Genomic DNA, 18668 nt, shown 5'->3' on the forward strand with positions numbered 1-18668 from the left:
TCATTCGTAGCATTGGACACGAACCTTTGTGGTAAGTAATCTCATTCGAAATGTCATTAATACTATTTTCATCTCGCACGTTTGTAACTCTGCATGATTACGGACCCTGGACTTCTTCTGCAGTATGTATTCAATGTCAGATCGTTAAGCCTACTCAACCACGCGTAAGCGTACAGCATCAACGAAGGTTGGATTCAATCGAAACGATGATTTTCTGCGGTAAAGATATTGAGTGAAAAAATGCACCCCTTAAACGATACGGTGAAGTCATTAGGAATTGATGGGTATTCGAGTTGTTTCCACGCCGAGGAAAAATTCATTCGACAAAACTCAAATCGATCAATCTCAGCTTCACGTTCTGAACCCTGATTCTACGTTTTTTCATTCCCGTATAATTTTCCACTGAGCTGTACGCTTGGCGCGTTCCGAAGATGATATCCTCAAAATAGCGAAGCATCTCTGCCTCATCGTCGCGATTTTTGCACGAGCTGAGAATGACGCCTGTCTGTATTATCGCATCGTCGTGATGGAGATAGACTAGAATTACGGAAACAGCATATGGGGAATATGATTAAGAAATTAGATATTTATGGGAACCTGAATCAGTTGATGAAAATAAGGAGAATGTCAGCATTTTTGAAAACGATCGCATATGTTTGATAGAAGAATTGATCGATGAAAATTGTAGAAATATAATCGTGAACTAAATTGTATACAAATAAATGGTACGTATGTGGTAGCAAACGTAGAGGATGCAACTTATGCTAGTATATAGATTAGGGTGGTTCTTACTCGCCCGATGTTGTAATTTTTATGGTGCCAACCCCTGATTTGTTTCTAAATAAAAAAAAAAAAAAAAAATTTTGAGCAAAATATAAATGTCCTATGTAACTTCATTTTTACTATCCACTGTAACGACGCGAAGTTTTCAATTTAAAATAGACGTGATGTTTTATCCTCTGCTGTTATTATTTTACTAAAACATCTAGTCTTTGACGAAATAAATTAATTTTATATGGAATTGACGAGGGTTGATAGTACTTTCAACGAAAAAATACATAAAAATGCATTGGCCATTCTAAGACAATTTTATTATCCTTATTTCGATATTTTTCTATGTTTTAATTGAGAATGGTGAGAAAAAAGCGAGATATCAGTCATATCTGACGCTTATTACGTATTCAGGTTATCCAGAAATATAATATGAAGAATTTTAGGTTTCAACGAAGTCACCAAAAAGATATTTAGGTAACAATCATCCGCTTTTAATTTGATAAAAGTGAAATATTCAATTAAGCTGGTTAAAAATGCCTTAGGACGGACAATACATGTTTTCTTTTTTTTCCCACTTGAAAGTACCCTGTAAATTATACACAAAATTAATTTTTTCGGCAAAGATTAAATGTTTCAGTAAAATAATAACATTAGAACACATGAAAATCACGTGTATTTTAAATGGAAAACTTCCCGTCGTTACAGCGGATAGTAAAGATCAAGTTAGAAGAATCGTATTCACTTCGTAATTTTCGTTTTTTTATTCAGAAACAAATGAGGGGCGGTATAATTGAAATTCCGACATCGGTCAAATGAGAACCATCCTAATATAGCTAGATTGATAAATAAATAGATAGTATCAGTATTTTGGGTGTTATTCGCAATGTAGGTTGATTTTTGCTGAAAAACTTATTCGAAATATCCTGAGTTCGAATCTTCAAAACGGTTTTCTTTAATTGTTCACTTCCAAAAGTCCAGTTATATAAACTCTGGTGAAAGTTTCCTCCAACAAAAAAAAAAAGAAAATAATCCAGTACAAAATATCTGTTAGAGATTTAAAAAGAGAAACTTATAAATATACGATTGACATTCATTCTTTCTGAGATATTCAATAATTTTTTTGCTTAGTTCAACAGTTTTGAATTATTTCGATAAACGTTAACCTGTGCGGAAAAAATATCAGATATCTCTGCTGGAATCTTTATTTCAACGTTTAGTAATTCTTTGATTTTTTCTGTCAGCACTTGACTTGCCGAAGAGTCTAACTTTGCAAGAATATTTTTTACAGACGATTTGCTTTCACCAAGTTTCAATTGAAATAAAAGAAACAAACTAGTCAATTCATTGTATAAAGAAAATTAACATTTCTTCAACATTTTGAAACACAGAGATTCACATCTTTCGTGCAGTTTTTTCGCATCCCCCAGGCTTCCAGTTTACAATTGTTTAATTTCAATCATTTTTTAACCTGCAGTTCTTGAGACCGAAACATCTTTAAACGTATCAAACTGGGTCAGAAGTTCGTTTTTAGTCAGTGATTACAACGGACGCACGATGTGTCCAAGTGACGTGATCAAGGTGACCCTGGTTCACTGGTCACTGAGGGTTTGAAGCAAAGTAGCCTTTCGATAATAGCCTACTTTTGGGGCTGTAAAGTCGGTTACCGCTGATCTGGCTTATAATAAATTCCTTAATAACGAGGATCGGAAAAATAACAAGCTCGAAAACAACGAGCAGGCTAATATTGATGTATATGTATATATTATTATTATTATTATTATTATTATTATTATTATTGAATAATTGATCCAAGGTCAAATAGTTTGGTTATTAGAATGATACGTTATAGAACCCGACCCATAAACGCTTGCGGTTTTAGTGTTACCATGCTTGCTTGGTCGCTGGGCTCGTTTATTGGATGAAGAATGACGATAAGCCTGGTACATCTTGGAAAGAATGAAGTAGCTACCTATATCGAATAAGTTGAAAGAACGAGCAAACGGAAGAACAAGAGTAGATAAACAACTAATTGAACAAGTATATAAAATCGTCGAAAGATGAAGACCCCTCACCTCAACCGTATTAACTCACCCATCAATCAATGATCTTGCATAACAGGAGCAGCACTTCAACGGCGGCCGCGGCTTTCGCGATCGCTACTTCAGCATCAAGCAACCCACCTGATAAGGCGCCGGGACGCTGTAGCGTCGGTGACGTAAGCGTCAGAAGCGGGTCTTGCCGTGAGACGAATAGACGCAAGGAGTCCGTCATGTCGACGGCGGCGACGATGCGCGTCCTCAACGTCCTCAGGCACTGGGTCTCCAAGCACGCCCAGGACTTCGAGCTCGACCAGCGACTGAAGGACCTGACCATCGAGTTCCTCGACGACATTACTTACAGCCCAAACCTTCTGCCCGCCGAGCACAAGGCTGCCAGTCAACTACTCAGGCTCATAACCAAGGAGGAACCCGAGAGCAGCAAAGTCAATTTGGAGAAGCTGCTCGCACCACCGAAGGTGCGTGAATTTGGATGGATTAAGACGTGCCTGTTTCGTTCTGCGGCATGCTTTGCTGGGTCCTAAATATCTCACGAACAGCTCAAGCGAGTTACATCTAATTTAGTTCAGCATTCTTGGCTAGTTTATTCTCTCTACCACTATCCCCATTCCATTTAATGATTAGATTTTTTCGTTAATTTGAATAAAAATGTTGTACATTGGCCTGAAATCAGAGAGACGAACCTGTTTCGGTCCGATTACAATCCTGGATGGACTTACCTACAGAGAAAATGATGTTTCTTAGCCACTTGGCAGGTTTTTTTCCTCTTAATTTCTGCTTTCTGTTTTCAGAGACCAAGTGAAGAGAGTATCGAGACCCTGTCGGCGCTGGAAATAGCCGAACAGATGACGTACCTGGACCATCAGATCTTTGTCGCGATTGCAAGCGAGTAAGCATCGAGTCAAAAGTACATTCGAAAAAATGAATAACCTGGTTCCTAATCAACGAAAAATCGTTGCAGGGAATTCTTGGGCCAGGCTTGGATGAAGACTGACAAAGCGACGCGGGCACCGCACATCATCCTGATGACCAGACGGTTCAACAAATTTTCCCAGCTCGTCGTGTCCGAGATCATTCGGCGGTCCAGCATGGCCTCCAGGGTTGCGGCCATCGAGAAATGGGCCGCTGTTGCCGACATTAGCAGGGTACTTCACAATTACAATGGAGTCCTTCAGATATGCGCAGCGTTCACCAACAGCAGTGTTTATAGGCTCAAAAAGACCTGGGAGAAGGTCTCAAAGACGGTAAGGCGAGAAAATTTCTGGTCACCGAGCAAAGCGAGCTTGAGACACCTTTTGATAACATTTTCAAATCCTGACTTTGAATGAACGATGCAACAAAATAACGATATGTTTGAATCGTACCAAGCTTGAACGAGTCTGTCTCAGTCCCGTCACGAATCACAACCATTGTTCAACGAATTTCTTCCATTGAATTTCCGTGAGCCCTGCACCAATTTTCAGACGAAGCAAAACATCGAGCGACTTCAGGCCATCGTCTCTTCGGATGGCCGGTTCAGAAACCTCCGAGACGCCTTGCATCGTTGCGATCCACCCTGCATCCCTTACTTGGGCCTTTACTTGACAGATCTGTCCTTCATCGAGGAGGGAACGCCGAACTTCACCGAAGACGGTCTTCTGAATTTCTCGAAGATGCGAATGGTGGGTAAACAGAGGTCAAATATCGGGCATTCCATGCCAACTTAACCAACGATTGAACTTTATGCCGTTGTTCTATTCTACGACAATGATATGAAGCGATGCACGGTATATTTTCTTGGGTTCCAATTCGTCGCTGTTTCTGATGTGAATTACAAATTGGTCGAATACTTTTTCGCAGATCGCTCACGTTATCCGCGAGATACGACACTTCCAGCAGACGCCGTACAAGATCGAGGTGATCACGAAGGTGACCAACTACCTGTTGGACCCATCTCTGCTCCTCGAAGAGGAGGACATGTATCGAATGTCCCTTGAGATCGAGCCCCGCACCTCGAGGCTCAGCAGCTCCACTTTCGTCGGGCTCCCATCGTCTCTGAGCCAGACCCCGCCAAAGAATTAATTCGGCTTCAACCAGCCCTCGGCATTCCATTTTCTATTTACCTCTCGTTATCACTATTATCTGCTAATTCGTCCTGCACTTTTATCCTAGATTCAACGTGTCGACGGTTCTCGAAGTGGGAGAATCAGGAGCCACGATAGAAACAAGATATATTACAATGTAAAATGTATTTTCTCAGGGCGTGATCGGTCGATGATCGGATCTGTTTTTTTTTTTCTTTCTTTTTGTTTTTATTTTATCCATTGCTGCAGGTTACTCTTCAGTAATTTTTTTTTCAGCAGTATCCTGAGAGTATCCTGATGAAAATTAGTTCAGTCAAATTCTCCGCAGGATATCTCGCAAAAGATTTATGAATTTCTCAACGGTATTATTAATCGAGTTATTCAGACAAGTATTTTCGCTTCTTCTGCCAATATTTGTGATAAAAATCTATAGTTTTTAATGTATTTTTTTTTCTGAATTCGTAACGAACGATTTGAGTGATTCAGAAATCTTGTGCGAGTTTCTCGTCGAAGCGTAATTTGGTCATAAAATTCTGAAAGTTTCCACCTTGATAAATAAATTGAATTTCTTTCGAGAAATAACCGAGTTCAGAATTTTTTTTAAGAGATGATCAAATGACGGGCAGTTCCACTTCGAGTGAGCGTACGACAATCATATACTAGATGTACATACATAGGTAAAGTAGGTACAGTTTCTCGAGCATGATTTATAACCAGCTTGATCAGCCGTAAAATTAAACTTGGTTAAAACTGATCGGGAGATTCCCGTGAGATGTATTCTAACGCATTAAAATCAGGGCGTTGTTTTTCGTACAAAATAATTATTTTCCATAATTAATCGATTAATTGATTGTCTGTGATTTTCAATATACCTGTATTTACATGCGTATAACTTTTACTCGCTATACATTATAATATAAGATACAAATAATAAACAATAAAAATTTGCCGCGATCACTCGCGGTGGGATCAAAGATTTGAGAAAAGTTATTACGGAGCAAAAGCAAAGGGAGCTACAGAAGACGCGGTTAGAATTCGTATTTTCAATTATGGTTAAAATTTATCGACGTGGGTATTCGCAGTAAATATGCCCGGTTTGTTCCAAGTAAACTTAAGTATAAATTGAAGGTAATCGTGTTAAGGGGATATCCAAAAATGCCTGATTATTATGTGGGGCACGTAAGATAATTCAAACGTTGAATTCGTAGCCATTAATTCAGGGGTAGAATTATAGAGACATTCTGCAAGGCGGAGAAATTTCACACTTTTTCCATCTATCATAGATATAGGGATTTTAATGTGAAAAAACAAAAACGTTATATGTAAAGACGACTTTAATTCTTAGTGTGAGTGTTGTTTAAACACTATTCCTAACAATTCGTATAATATCGGATTGAAGAATACTACAAAGCGTAAATATTTTCATCGCTTATCACTCAAACTTTGTTTAACTTGTTCGAAATTCAAGATTACTCCGACATTTGACCGTATTTCCCATCATTTTTAGTCAGAACGAATGCTGGATTGAAAAAAACAAATCCAAAAAAAAAAAGAAAAACGGGAAACAGCATTGAAGTTTTTTTCCGAATTATAAGGGTTGTTTCGCACAAGAGGAGAATGGCTATACAAATGTTACAGTTGGTAGTGATTCGACTCAGTGTCTTGAAATCGTTAGGAAATTTTAGAGAAGATTGCCGATAGAAAAATGTGAGAATATTCTGGTACATACAAGTTACGAGATTGGCCAGTCACTGCAATAAGACAAACCTTTATTAATTCAATGATATTTCAAACAGTGGACGATTTTTGAACAAGGTTCGATAACGATTATTTTCAATCTCTGCCAAGCTTGAAAATAAGATTAAAAGTGATGGAAAAAATGCAGGGAAAGCGTGGTCTGTGTTTTCGATCTCTGTAGAACAGTTGTTAAAATGTAAACTTTCGGATTCAAATAAATTGATCATTGTAATTGGAAGGAATTTCTCCGTCGCAGAGTAAGAGCAACTATTATAGGTGTGTAATATCTCGCGATTTAACATATTTTCGATCAATAGGTATTCGAAAATTATCTGTAATGAATGATACACATTTACGTCGTATACACTATGAAAAGAAATTTGAGGGGGTTACCTCATATATGTGCATCAGAGGAAAGTCCTTTGTTTGGGGTCGGAAATTTTTTTATCACTGACACAGCTCAAATTTATTGCAAATATGAAAAAATACACGTTTTATTTGTATAAAGCAAATTTCAAAGAAGTGGTTTCTTCATGCCATCGCGCCATCGTGTTCTGCAGAAGAGATTGATCAAAAACCGTGGAAAGAAAAAAATTTCAGTCTCAAATTGATTTTATTTTGGAATAAAAAATTTAAATTCTCACGAAATTCTCGTGGAATTTTTTTTCCACAGAAAGAAATGTTACTCATATCACAGTTATTTTTTTACGCTAGAATCAGTTTCCCCGATAGTGAATTGTTTTGCGTGAGTGAAAGAATCCAAGCTTTTCTTCAACGCGTTTTCATCGATAGAAGATCCTGAAACTTTGGATGTGTTTTTTTTTAAATTATTTGCAATCAGTTTGGGATGCTTCAAGTTGAAGTTTTTTTTGGACACGAGATTAACGACCACCCTAATATACATACCGTTAAGGATATGATATGAATTATATTACGCGTCTTGATAATATATATCGTGTTTGAATAATTTACGTGGTTTGCGTGGAGTGTAGACGTAAGCATATATGTAGATTAAGCAGAGTGATTTCCTAACTACTGCACGTATCGCAGTTTGGTAAAATTTAATACGCACGTGCTACAATCCGAGAGCAGTTGTTTGCCAGGGTGACCAACCGTTACAAATTCAAAGGACAGTTCGTCGCGACGTACGTAACCTTAAAAATTTTGACAGTTGTCGGTTATCAGCATAATTACCAGCGAAAGCTGAAAATTTTTCGAGTTTACGCTTACGACGGTTGGTCATCATGGCAAACAACTGCTCTCAGATTGCAGCGCATGCGTATTAAGCTATAGCTGACGACGGAACATGCAGTCGTTAGGAATTTATTCTGTATCAAATTACTCAAAGTCGGAATATTTCCACTGGTTTTCAGTTAACAGTAGCTCAACTGACAGTATTATTACACGAGTTATATATACGAAGTTATACGTATGAATATGCAGAGTTATTATCTAAGGACGGAATGGTCCGTCGTCTGCTGTGGTTGAATTCGCATGCGCTACAATCTAGGAGCAGTTGTTTACCAGGGTGACCAACTGTCATAAATTTAGACGATAGTTCACGGCGACGTATGTAACCTCAAAAATTTCGACAATTGTCAGTATTGAACGCAACTGCCAGCGATAATTGTTAACATTTCTGAGATTATGTTCACGACTGTTGATCGCCCTGGCAAATAACTGCTTTAGGATTGTAATGCATGTGTATTAAACTGTAGCAGATGACGGAACATTCTGTCGTTAGATATTCACTCTGTATATGGGTAATTCCATGTGAAATCCACCAACTTCCGATTCTCATTATTTCCGATTGTGTTTAAAACTTTTTTCTGTAATTGTCCTAACTCTGATACAGTACCCGGAATTGTTTCAGATTTTTTTATTCAACTGCTTAATTACTTACAAATATTTAAAGCAATTTTGACAAGGAACTTTTTTAAAATTCTTGAAACGTTCTCAGAAACTGTATTTTATATTTTAAACATTTCAAGACCGAGCTTGAATTCCCATTTCTCACATTTTTTCCCATTTGTTTCTAACACTTTTAATCTTTTTACTTAGGTGCAACATTGTTTGAACGGTCTGAAAATTTCCCAAAAAATTCTTGGAACTTTTATTCTTCACTTATTGTTAGAAATATTCTAGACATTTTTCAATATGGAGCGGTTTTTGTCTCTTTTTTGGCGCATTGAACTTTTCTCATCACCTTCATAATGAAACCGGTCTAGAAATGTTCTAACTGAAAAATAAAAGTTTTGAGAATTTCCAGAGAATTTTCAAACCGTTCAAACAACGTTTTAGTTGATCAAGAAATTGAATGTGCTAAAAAAAAAAAAAAAAAAAAAAAAAAAAAATTAACAAGGAATCAGTCCATCACGGCCCCAGTCTTGAGATATTTGGAAAGGAAAATACAGTATTTGCAAATTTTTTGATAATTTTAAACAAGGTCCTTTTCAAAGTCACTCTCAGTATTTATAAATAATCAATCAGTTCATTAAAAAATCCGAAAAAATTCAAGGTATTGTTTCAGATTTGTGAAAATTGCTGAAATTATTTTGAAGAAAATCAAAAATGGTGAGGGTCAGATGTTGGTAGGGTTTCGCATTGAATTCCCTACATATACAGATACATATATAAAACAAATATATATATATATATATATATATATGTGTATATATAAGTGTATATTTATCCGGAAATATATACGTAGTGTATGTATATATACATAACATACTGAAGTTATAACAATAAGACTAATCGAATAAAAAACAGAAAAAAAACTAAAAAAAAAAGCGGAGATTGTGTTTGACAATCGATTATGTGTACGGCTTGACAAAGACGGCGTACACGTAGAAAAATCTCCTCACTCTAGTCACTCTTTCGCGAATGCTATTGCAGAAAAAAAAAGAATTAAGAATAAACGAAATAAAAACAACCATACACAAAAACACATATTGTATTAAAAAGAAGTAACGATCAAAAGAAATTAAGGAATTTGAAACTGTCATCGCGAAGCAAATATGGCTTCTACTAGAATTTATAATCGCATTATTCGCACCTGTTCAAATAATAATTGAAAACCGTATAATCTAGTAGGACTGCGATGACCGTTATTAAAACATATCAAATTTTGTCTGACAATTCGACACATATATAGATAAATAATATTTAAATTACTGACGGTGTGTAACATGTTTGAAAAAAAAAGTATATTTATATATTATACATATATGGTATACATGGACATAAGTATGTTTTAATGTATATATTTACGAATGTCGTACCCATGCAGTTACGGCTAACATAACGTGTGTAAATGAAATTATATCTTAAGATGATAATATAAATTCCTAAATTCGCCACAAATCTTACATTATACATACATTATACAAGCATAAATATCCATGTATATTTCATTGCTGGTATCGTCTGCTGTTTGTACATCTTATAATTAGTTTTCTGCAATTACGATGATCAATTTAACAGCTGATGAATCAGGAATATGTAAGATATCAGATACGGCTTTAGTACGGCCTGCCTTCACCTTGTCTTCAATCCTTCATGCAACAGCAGAGAATTGACGACAGTTGGCAGCAGTGATTATGAAACGGAGTGAAGAAATGAAAACACAGTGATTACAATATCCTCGACGAGTTCTTTACGTTGGCACGGCAGAATCAGACGGCAGCGCCACCGCTTGTCGGTTACAAAACAGGTTTCAGGCTCAATATTTGTAAATGTGATGTACTCTATAACTGTCGAATCTAACCAAAAAATACAAAATTCGATTACACGTGTATGGAACAGAGAAAACATTTTAATAATCTAAGTCAAAAATAAAAAATTTGTAAGTCATGGGTTATGTTATGTTTACAATGATTCGGATAGTTTCGCGGCCGGCCGGCGGTGGCGTTGCGGACTGATTATGCATTGCCAACTTAACCGACTCGTAGAAAAAATTGGACGTCTCAGAATCACTGCGGCCGAGTGTATCCGTAACGAATTCGCGTTCTTAGAGGTGAGGAGCTAGTTTACGTTCAAACGGCAGACAGATGGAATCTGTAATCACAGCTAGACGAAAGAGAAAACCAAAGAATATTTTCCTAAACTTGTCTTTTCTTAAATAAGAATGTAAAAAATAGAAAAAAAAAAAAAAAAAACACGACAAAGAAATACGTAATCAAATGAATTTGTACAATTGCGTAATACGTTATGCATCCAGCAGTAGGCCGTACTATATTTTACTGTCTAAAAATAACTGAGGAGATTTTTGAGATAAGTAATCAAAACTGTTGCGGGTCAATGGAATGGAGTTGGTGTACAATTTGAAAATATAAAAAGTTGACTTCACAATTTGTGCAAGAATTAGTGAACTCAATAGTAATTTGTAATTTTTAAAAGAGTTCACGCATAACAGAGATGAAAAATCAAAGCCTGTTTTCCGTGTTCATTCGATTGAATTTTCTGAAAAGAATGCTTTCTGAATAACGAGAGAGAAAAAAAAATGAAATGGACAACTGCAAATACAATTATACCGAAAGTTTAAGTACCGATAACTTTTCGGAAATCAAATTGAAACAAGGAGACAATGATCTAATTGCTCTGGAATTATTGCTCATCTGGCTTAGCAATTTAAATTTTGTTGATTGCAGTTTTTTTTTTTTCTACCAGTTGAAAGGATACAAGTTTAAATTAAGTTCTACGTAATTGACTTGTGATCTTAGGTTTTGAATTTTAGCTAACACTAGAACTACCAGACCAATAAAAATGACTGCTTTTACAATTTCATTTCAAAATTCCTATTTCATGTTAGATTTTAACTCGGTAGTTCTAGTGTTAAATAGATTATATCGAGGTAAAATCAATTTTCGCAAACGCCTACAGGATACGTTAAGTCCTACCCGTGTGATTGAAAAAATTGTAAAAAGGTGAGAAGGAACAGGAAAAAATAAATAGTTAATACCAAGAAACAAAAAAACACGTACATACGACAAACATAATCATAGACAGAAAATTATTCTTATTTGTACATATAAAATATATTATCGAATGATTATACGTATAGTATATATACATATATATATATATATACATTTATATATACGTATGTGTGTACTGTAAAATGATTACTACTTATACATATGGTACACATATAGTTCTATAAATATGTATACATATATACATATATATATATATATATATATATATACCGTTGTTGATCCTTTTCAGAGCACGCATTATACATATATACTTATAAAAACTATAACTAACTATTATAGTACATAAAAAAGAGAACAATTATTAACGTTACGCCCGTATAAAATGCTGTATTGTGGCATTTAGAGATTTTAGAATACGTAATTAGGGAATTCATCTTGCTGGTTACACTATAGTGTTACAATATTTAATTTATTTTTTTTTAAATAGGCAAAAAGAGAGGAACTTTTCTTAGATCAGAATATATTTCGTGCCTATTGAAATTCGGTTCGCAGGACGTGCAGAATCAAAGTAAAAAAAAAAAAAAAAAAAAAACTTGGATCAGATTTACAGAAAATCACGGTACAATTACGAATAAACTGAATCGTATTACAAACTTGTACAACAAAAACAATTTTTTTTTAATACATCGCGTCGCGTCGTTGGATCATCGACATTGTAAGAATGTGTAAGTTAAGATATCGGGATATATTATTTTATTTAATTTCGATTTTCTAAGATTGATTTTCAAACATTGTAACGTGCACGAGAAACGGCTTTGATCATTAAAAACACGCGAGCCTAGTGATATAATCTCGTAATCGTTTGTCGTATGTAAAAATTGAAGCGGAATGTGCAGTATGCAAATACATGAATATACAAGAACTGGCGCCGAGCGATTCGTAATCCTGCCAGACATCTGCAGCGTCGATCCGACGCCACTCGCATCGGTTAGCAAAAACGCGTTGTGGGAAATGATCCTGCTGGTCAATAAGTCTATTGCAAAATTCGTTAAGGAGACTTTCACCCGACTTTCAAGTCTTCTTTGTTTTTAAATTCATCGACTTTTGGGAAATTGACAGAAAAAACGTCGACGATTAAGCACGATAACTTCATCCGCGCGCGTACGAAAAAAAAAGCAAGGTTTTCAATTAAATTTAAACTCATCAATAATTTTTAGCGGAATTGGAAAATTCATAGAAAATCGATTCAGGAACAAAAAAAGAATTCAAAACTCAACCCAGCTGTTTTCAGAACAAGTTTCTCAGTAATTCCTACAGAAACTCCGTGAGCGTTAGTGGGAATGGATTAGTCTACGATTACTTCATTAAGAATTGATTATGATGTTAAACTCGTTACTGAATTTATAGAAAAAAAATCAAATCACTTTGAACAAAAAAAAAAAAAACAATAATGAATGTTGGGTGTAACAAGTTGGAACGTTACGATTGGTGTAATTTCTTCGCCGTGAAAAATTTTCACAACGTAAGTTTAATCTCGTCAATATTGTTAATGACATGAATTTGTGAATCGAATTCAGCAGCTTCAAAAGCTTTTTCAATGGTACTCATTAAATTAGTTCGATCGCATATTTTAATCCTGCAATTTGCGATTTCTTATTCGGAGTCTTCTTCTTATCGTTAGCTTGTCTAACTTCATCTTCGTGTGACCTTGTAATTCGCGCCATACAAAATCCACCCTCATTTTCGCGGAGCTTATTGTCAACGCGGTAATGTACGTAAGGCAGTTACCGTTAACGAGTTATTTCACGGCTCGCAATATCCGTTTTATAGGTACGTGCCGCACTTTGGAAACACGTGGCTTTGGAAGTAAGCCAGTGGAACCATATCCGCAAAATTACCGAACCCCTGAAGTCGTGTTTTGGGGAGCTTGACTAACGTGAACGTCGATTTATCATTATGACATACTTAATTTTTCAACTTGTTTGCCACGATTCTGAAGAAATTTGCAAACTGAACATCTTTAATTATACGTTCTTAAGCACGAATTTTCGACGGTTCGCAACGAGCTCGAAATTTTACAAAATTTAAAGGCTCTCCGATTCAGCAGCCAAATCTCAGACCGCGGTTAAAGTTCACACGCACACACACACACACACACACACCTAATTACTGTTGAAATATAAAATTAAAACTAAGCGTTGTTGGGAAATCACCATTTTACGCTATAATATTTAATATAACTATTACCGCTACACAAGTAAGATTATATGTGTATAAATGTCAGAAGAGAAGGAAAAAAAAAAAAAAAAATTCATCTGTGCATGTGTCGGTTTTTTCATTATAGCCGTTAAAGAAAATAGATATCACAAATCATCAGCTGGTTGTGAATAAATGTTAATATAATAAAAATTGAAGGGAAAAAACGATGATAAAAAAAAAAAAAAAAATAGAAAAGAAAATTACGATCGAGAGGATAAAGAAATGTCTATATTATATTTACGAGGCAAATACGGATGCCGGTTGATTCTGGCACGCGGGGCGGTGAAAACTTTTGAAAATTTTGCCAAAAATGGGTAAAACATTTATTAAACACCAAACTTGTCTCGTATTGGTATTTCTATGTGGAATATTTTGATGGGAATTTTTTCGCCTATGAACATACATAAAATTACGAACATACAAAAGTATTGAAAAGCGTTTCTGATTCTCGGAATTATTTAAAAGTGATACGAAGTGATATAAAAATAAAAGAATAGAATATTTTTAATAAGATTTTAATTATTATTTTGAATAATCTCACGTGCCAGGCGCAAATGTCGTGTCTTGTCCCATAAATACTTCCTCGGCATGCAATATTATAGCTATTATTGTTATCTATTTTGATTATCATTTCTATTGTAACGAGGTGTCATTATTATGCGAGGATGATATCGATCATCATCGTGCACCGTCTTTATAATTGAATAACATAGCTAAGTATAATGTGTACTATACCTAATGCCATTATTGCCCATATAATACGACCCATTGAATTTTCACCGTGCACCCAGGTTATCGTGATTGTCATAATTATAATTATACAACGGTTACTTCATCGTTATGATTACATTACTGGACGATAAATATATACAATATATGTATAATACCACTGCTGACCTCGTCCGGAACAAATTAAAACTGAATAAACTAAGGGTCAAGGAATTGAAAATAGTTTGGTGATTTATTATATATACGAATATGAGACAGAGGGTTTTGAAAATCGTAATAAATGTTACACATGCTATACACACACACACACACACACATATATATATATATATATATACATATATGTGGCATTCCACGCCAACTCAGTAAACGGTTGACCATAACATGTTTTAATTTCACCAAGAATTTTTCCTACGTTACTAAGACCCTTGAAAATTTTCCCCAAAAGTTTTCAAATATTTGTAATCACTAGTCTTTACCTTACGATTTTTTAAACCCATCCCAAGTTTCCCCCATCGATGTTTTTTTTTTTTTTTGTTTCATAAAAATCGATCAGAGTATTTTTGAGATGGGTTTAAAAAATCATAAGGTAAAGACGATTGATTACAAATATTTGAACATTTTTTTTTGAAGCTCTTTAGGAGTAACGTTTGAAAAATCCTGGATGAAGTTTTTAAATGTGTCATGGTCAACCATTTCCTGATTTCCTGAATTGGCGTGGAATGTCTCATATATACATATATGTGTGTGTGTATATATATATACATATAATATATAAATAATTATATAATATCGAAGCAAAAAGTTGAATGTTACATAAGGATTTTAGAATAATTATAAGGAGACTTTAAAAAAATATACAAACACATAAAAGCTATAAACACAGACACACAGATGCATGCATAAAAACATGATATACGTATACATACGTACTTGACATAGTTTAAGGTATATTTCATTGTATCTATCACTCTTTTAATATGTATATACACACACACACGCACACACAGGCATACACATACATACACACACACATAAATGAAATATATTATTACAACAATAAAATATTCTGTTAAATCTACGCGAAGCTGTACACTATACATATATATATGTATATACACATATGCATATACATATGCATATATATACAACGACTAATAGCGATAACACTATATCGTCAATACTGTCGTCTATTGTCTATTACCTATCAAACGTTTTATATTTCTCGTCTGTATAAATTTAATAGAAAATATTCTTCTGTATAATTCCGGTGTTTTACGTTACAACGTCACGCTACCCTGTCAATACCTGTCTCGTTTGAATTGCCCAAACCCACTCTTCACTATTCCTGCATGCTACTGAAAACTGAAAATTGAGGGAAAAAAAATGATTTTGATGAAAGTAACAACAACATTGACGATGCATAATTTCTAAGCTAATTCCGCACAGGACGAATCACCAGCTGAATATTTATTCAGCCGTGCGTTCGATCCTTGATTAGTTAAGACTGTAACGGAAGAGGCATCTGGGGTGTGTTTTGGAAAGGGTACGACGAGCATTCGAAGAGTCGGTAACAAGTCGATGCTGCGAACGAGCATCTGCAAGCCATGCATTCGGAAGAACAATGGTTGAACGCAATAGAAATCCTCGACACCCTTTCAAGTGGCTTGTGAAAAAAACACAGCAACCGCGGTCCCTAGACGAGATATGCTTTTAAAGTTATTAAAACAATCCATTTACCCGAGAGTGGTTCACCTTCAACCAACAATAATGCATCAGGCTCCACTCAGCATCTTTTGCAGCATGGGATATACGAGAAGAGTGAGTCTCTGCAGGCTGTTACCAAGGCCCGAATCATTTTCCGCACGCGTTCCAACCGCGTGCATTGTTTCCCCTTACGAGGTACGTTTTCATTATGGATGTGTACCTCGTACCCGGGACAATCGACTATCTCGTTATTACGACACGACCTCGTTGGGTATCAAAAGAACCCTTTAAGACTGCCAAGAGACAACGCAAAACTGTCGACTCCCTGATTCTCGGCTTTGTCCTCCTGGACTGGCTTGTAACTTGTCTTCAGATCTACACTATCTAGGGACATTCGATGTACCGAAGCTGTCGGCAGACTTTATATCCGAGTTACTAATGATGCGTCGTGTTGGACGGTGGAACGGTGCTGACGCCCAATGTCAATTATCTACCTTCGTGAATTTGCTAATCACTTCCAAAATACATATTGTAATGTCAGTGCCGAAACAGTAACTGCTGTGAAGGGTGTTCAACACTCTTTATTATGACCTATTGCATCTATTGTACTATTTCTCTGATATATGTCGCGAATCTAGAGTGACACAATCTTGAACTGGCATTTAATCAAAGCACGAGTCGACACCATCGACAGTTGACAGGTTCTCTTCAGAAACCGGATTCCACAGAAAAACACATGAATTATTGTAACGATATGAAACATTTCTAGAATCATTCGTTCTAAGTTATTCTTTTCCTCAAAAAACTTGAGCGAATATGAGAGAGATGTGAGGTTCGTGAATGTGTATGGAACAATATTGTCGATGAATTCTTACCACTGCGTTAAGAGATTGGATCCTGTGTTGTCCATGTAAAAAAGGTAATTCAATAAGAAACTACCCGAGATGTACATCATGGATTTCCTTAATTCTATGATATGTTGTACTACATTAAGGGGGGAGCCTGCTTTAGAGGCTTCAAAAAATCTATTTTTTTTTTTTTTTTTGCACAAATGTCTTCCCAAACTATCCAAGAATGTGTCCCTAAAATTTCAGACGCAAGTTCGAAATATTTTCGGAGTTACAGAAGAAATAGTGAGCAAGCGTCGAGCAGGTATACGATCGGTTTTTTGAAGTTTTTTGAAGTTTTGAACCAGTTTTTTGAAGAGTCTGAACCAGTTGTTTGAAGAGTCTTAAGGGCAACTCTATGGACCAGGAATCGCTGATTAGCATATTAATGCGGTAAGTTCAAGAAAATTACGATTTTTTATGTGCGAAAACTTTGACGCACGATTTCTCCGTTTTTCATTTTTACGCTTTTTCCTAATTAGCGGGAAAGATAGGGAAAAAACTAAACGTCCTATCGAAACGAGACAAATTGCATTGTACTCGGGATGAAATTCTCTTCTAGTTGAGCCTAAAAAACCTTAAGAAAGTTAAGATTAACCCACTTTTTAAACAATCTAAAGTGAATTGTTTTACCAAGAAAAATGAATTTTTTTTCTAATTTGCGAAAAATTGTTGAATTTTTCACTTTTTGTGGAATTTTCTTGGTTTAACTAGAAGCTATACTATTGAGAAGTAAAAATTCTTTTGGTTTCTTTGTTTCAGATGGAAATTGCGACCTGCACCTTTCCCACCGCACGACAAATGCATACCCGAGACGCCTCGGTGAAATGCTTGTACCAGGTATAATATGACATGTATCCTAATGAAAAAATTCGAGAAGACTGTTGAAATACATAACAATAAACCCTGAAAGTTTCCTTATTAATCGGATATTTCTTTCCTTCCCAAAAAAATCCTCGAAAAAACCGATTTTTTGAAGCCTCTAAAGCAGGCTCCCCCCTTAAAAACATCGGACTCACATTCTTTCGTACGTGCCAATTTGCCCATTTCAGGTTCAAGGTCCCCGCCCCTGAAATTTATCCCTATAAATCAATTTCTAAAACACTTTTTCTGTAAAACCAATCACATGTTATTGACTGTTAACACAGGATAACATGCGCAGTGCTTTTACCCCGAGTGGTAGCATCCCTCAGTATTGGGGGTTAAACTTCAGGGGTAAAACGATATGAGTCTTTTTTTTTTCCATATAATACAACATATCAGAGAGTGAAGAAAATTGGTGAGGTATATCTCGAGTACCTTCCTTGTCAGTGCTCACTCGATTCAGAAGTTGAAGACAGTGTATACTTGCCAAAGGTGACAACGAGTGTTATTCGGTGAATAAAGTTACATCCCATCTTATCCCCCACTTTGTCCCGCGCAGGCTACGATAACGCGAAGTGCTTTCCCGGTGTGAGAGAAAGAAAAAACAATCTTGTTTCAAGAACCTCACGACCGAATCGAAAGTTTCTCCAA

General features: G+C 35.7%; 1 protein-coding gene across 1 annotated transcript in view; it reads left to right on the forward strand.

Moving 5' to 3' along the window:
* The window catches only part of LOC124300324 (ras-specific guanine nucleotide-releasing factor 2-like), a 107998-nt gene extending 97153 nt beyond the window's left edge, over positions 1 to 10845 (forward strand). Inside the window, exons 20-25 of the mRNA XM_046754283.1 lie at positions 11 to 31; positions 2893 to 3289; positions 3623 to 3720; positions 3793 to 4075; positions 4295 to 4492; positions 4671 to 10845. Of these exons, the coding sequence (XP_046610239.1) occupies positions 11 to 31; positions 2893 to 3289; positions 3623 to 3720; positions 3793 to 4075; positions 4295 to 4492; positions 4671 to 4892 (1219 nt within the window). The 3' untranslated portion in view covers positions 4893 to 10845. The remainder of the gene's footprint in view (positions 1 to 10; positions 32 to 2892; positions 3290 to 3622; positions 3721 to 3792; positions 4076 to 4294; positions 4493 to 4670) is intronic.
* Positions 10846 to 18668: the final 7823 nt, after the last annotated feature.

The sequence above is a fragment of the Neodiprion virginianus genome, chromosome 3 (genome assembly GCF_021901495.1).
Source record: "Neodiprion virginianus isolate iyNeoVirg1 chromosome 3, iyNeoVirg1.1, whole genome shotgun sequence".
NCBI lineage: Eukaryota > Metazoa > Arthropoda > Insecta > Hymenoptera > Diprionidae > Neodiprion > Neodiprion virginianus.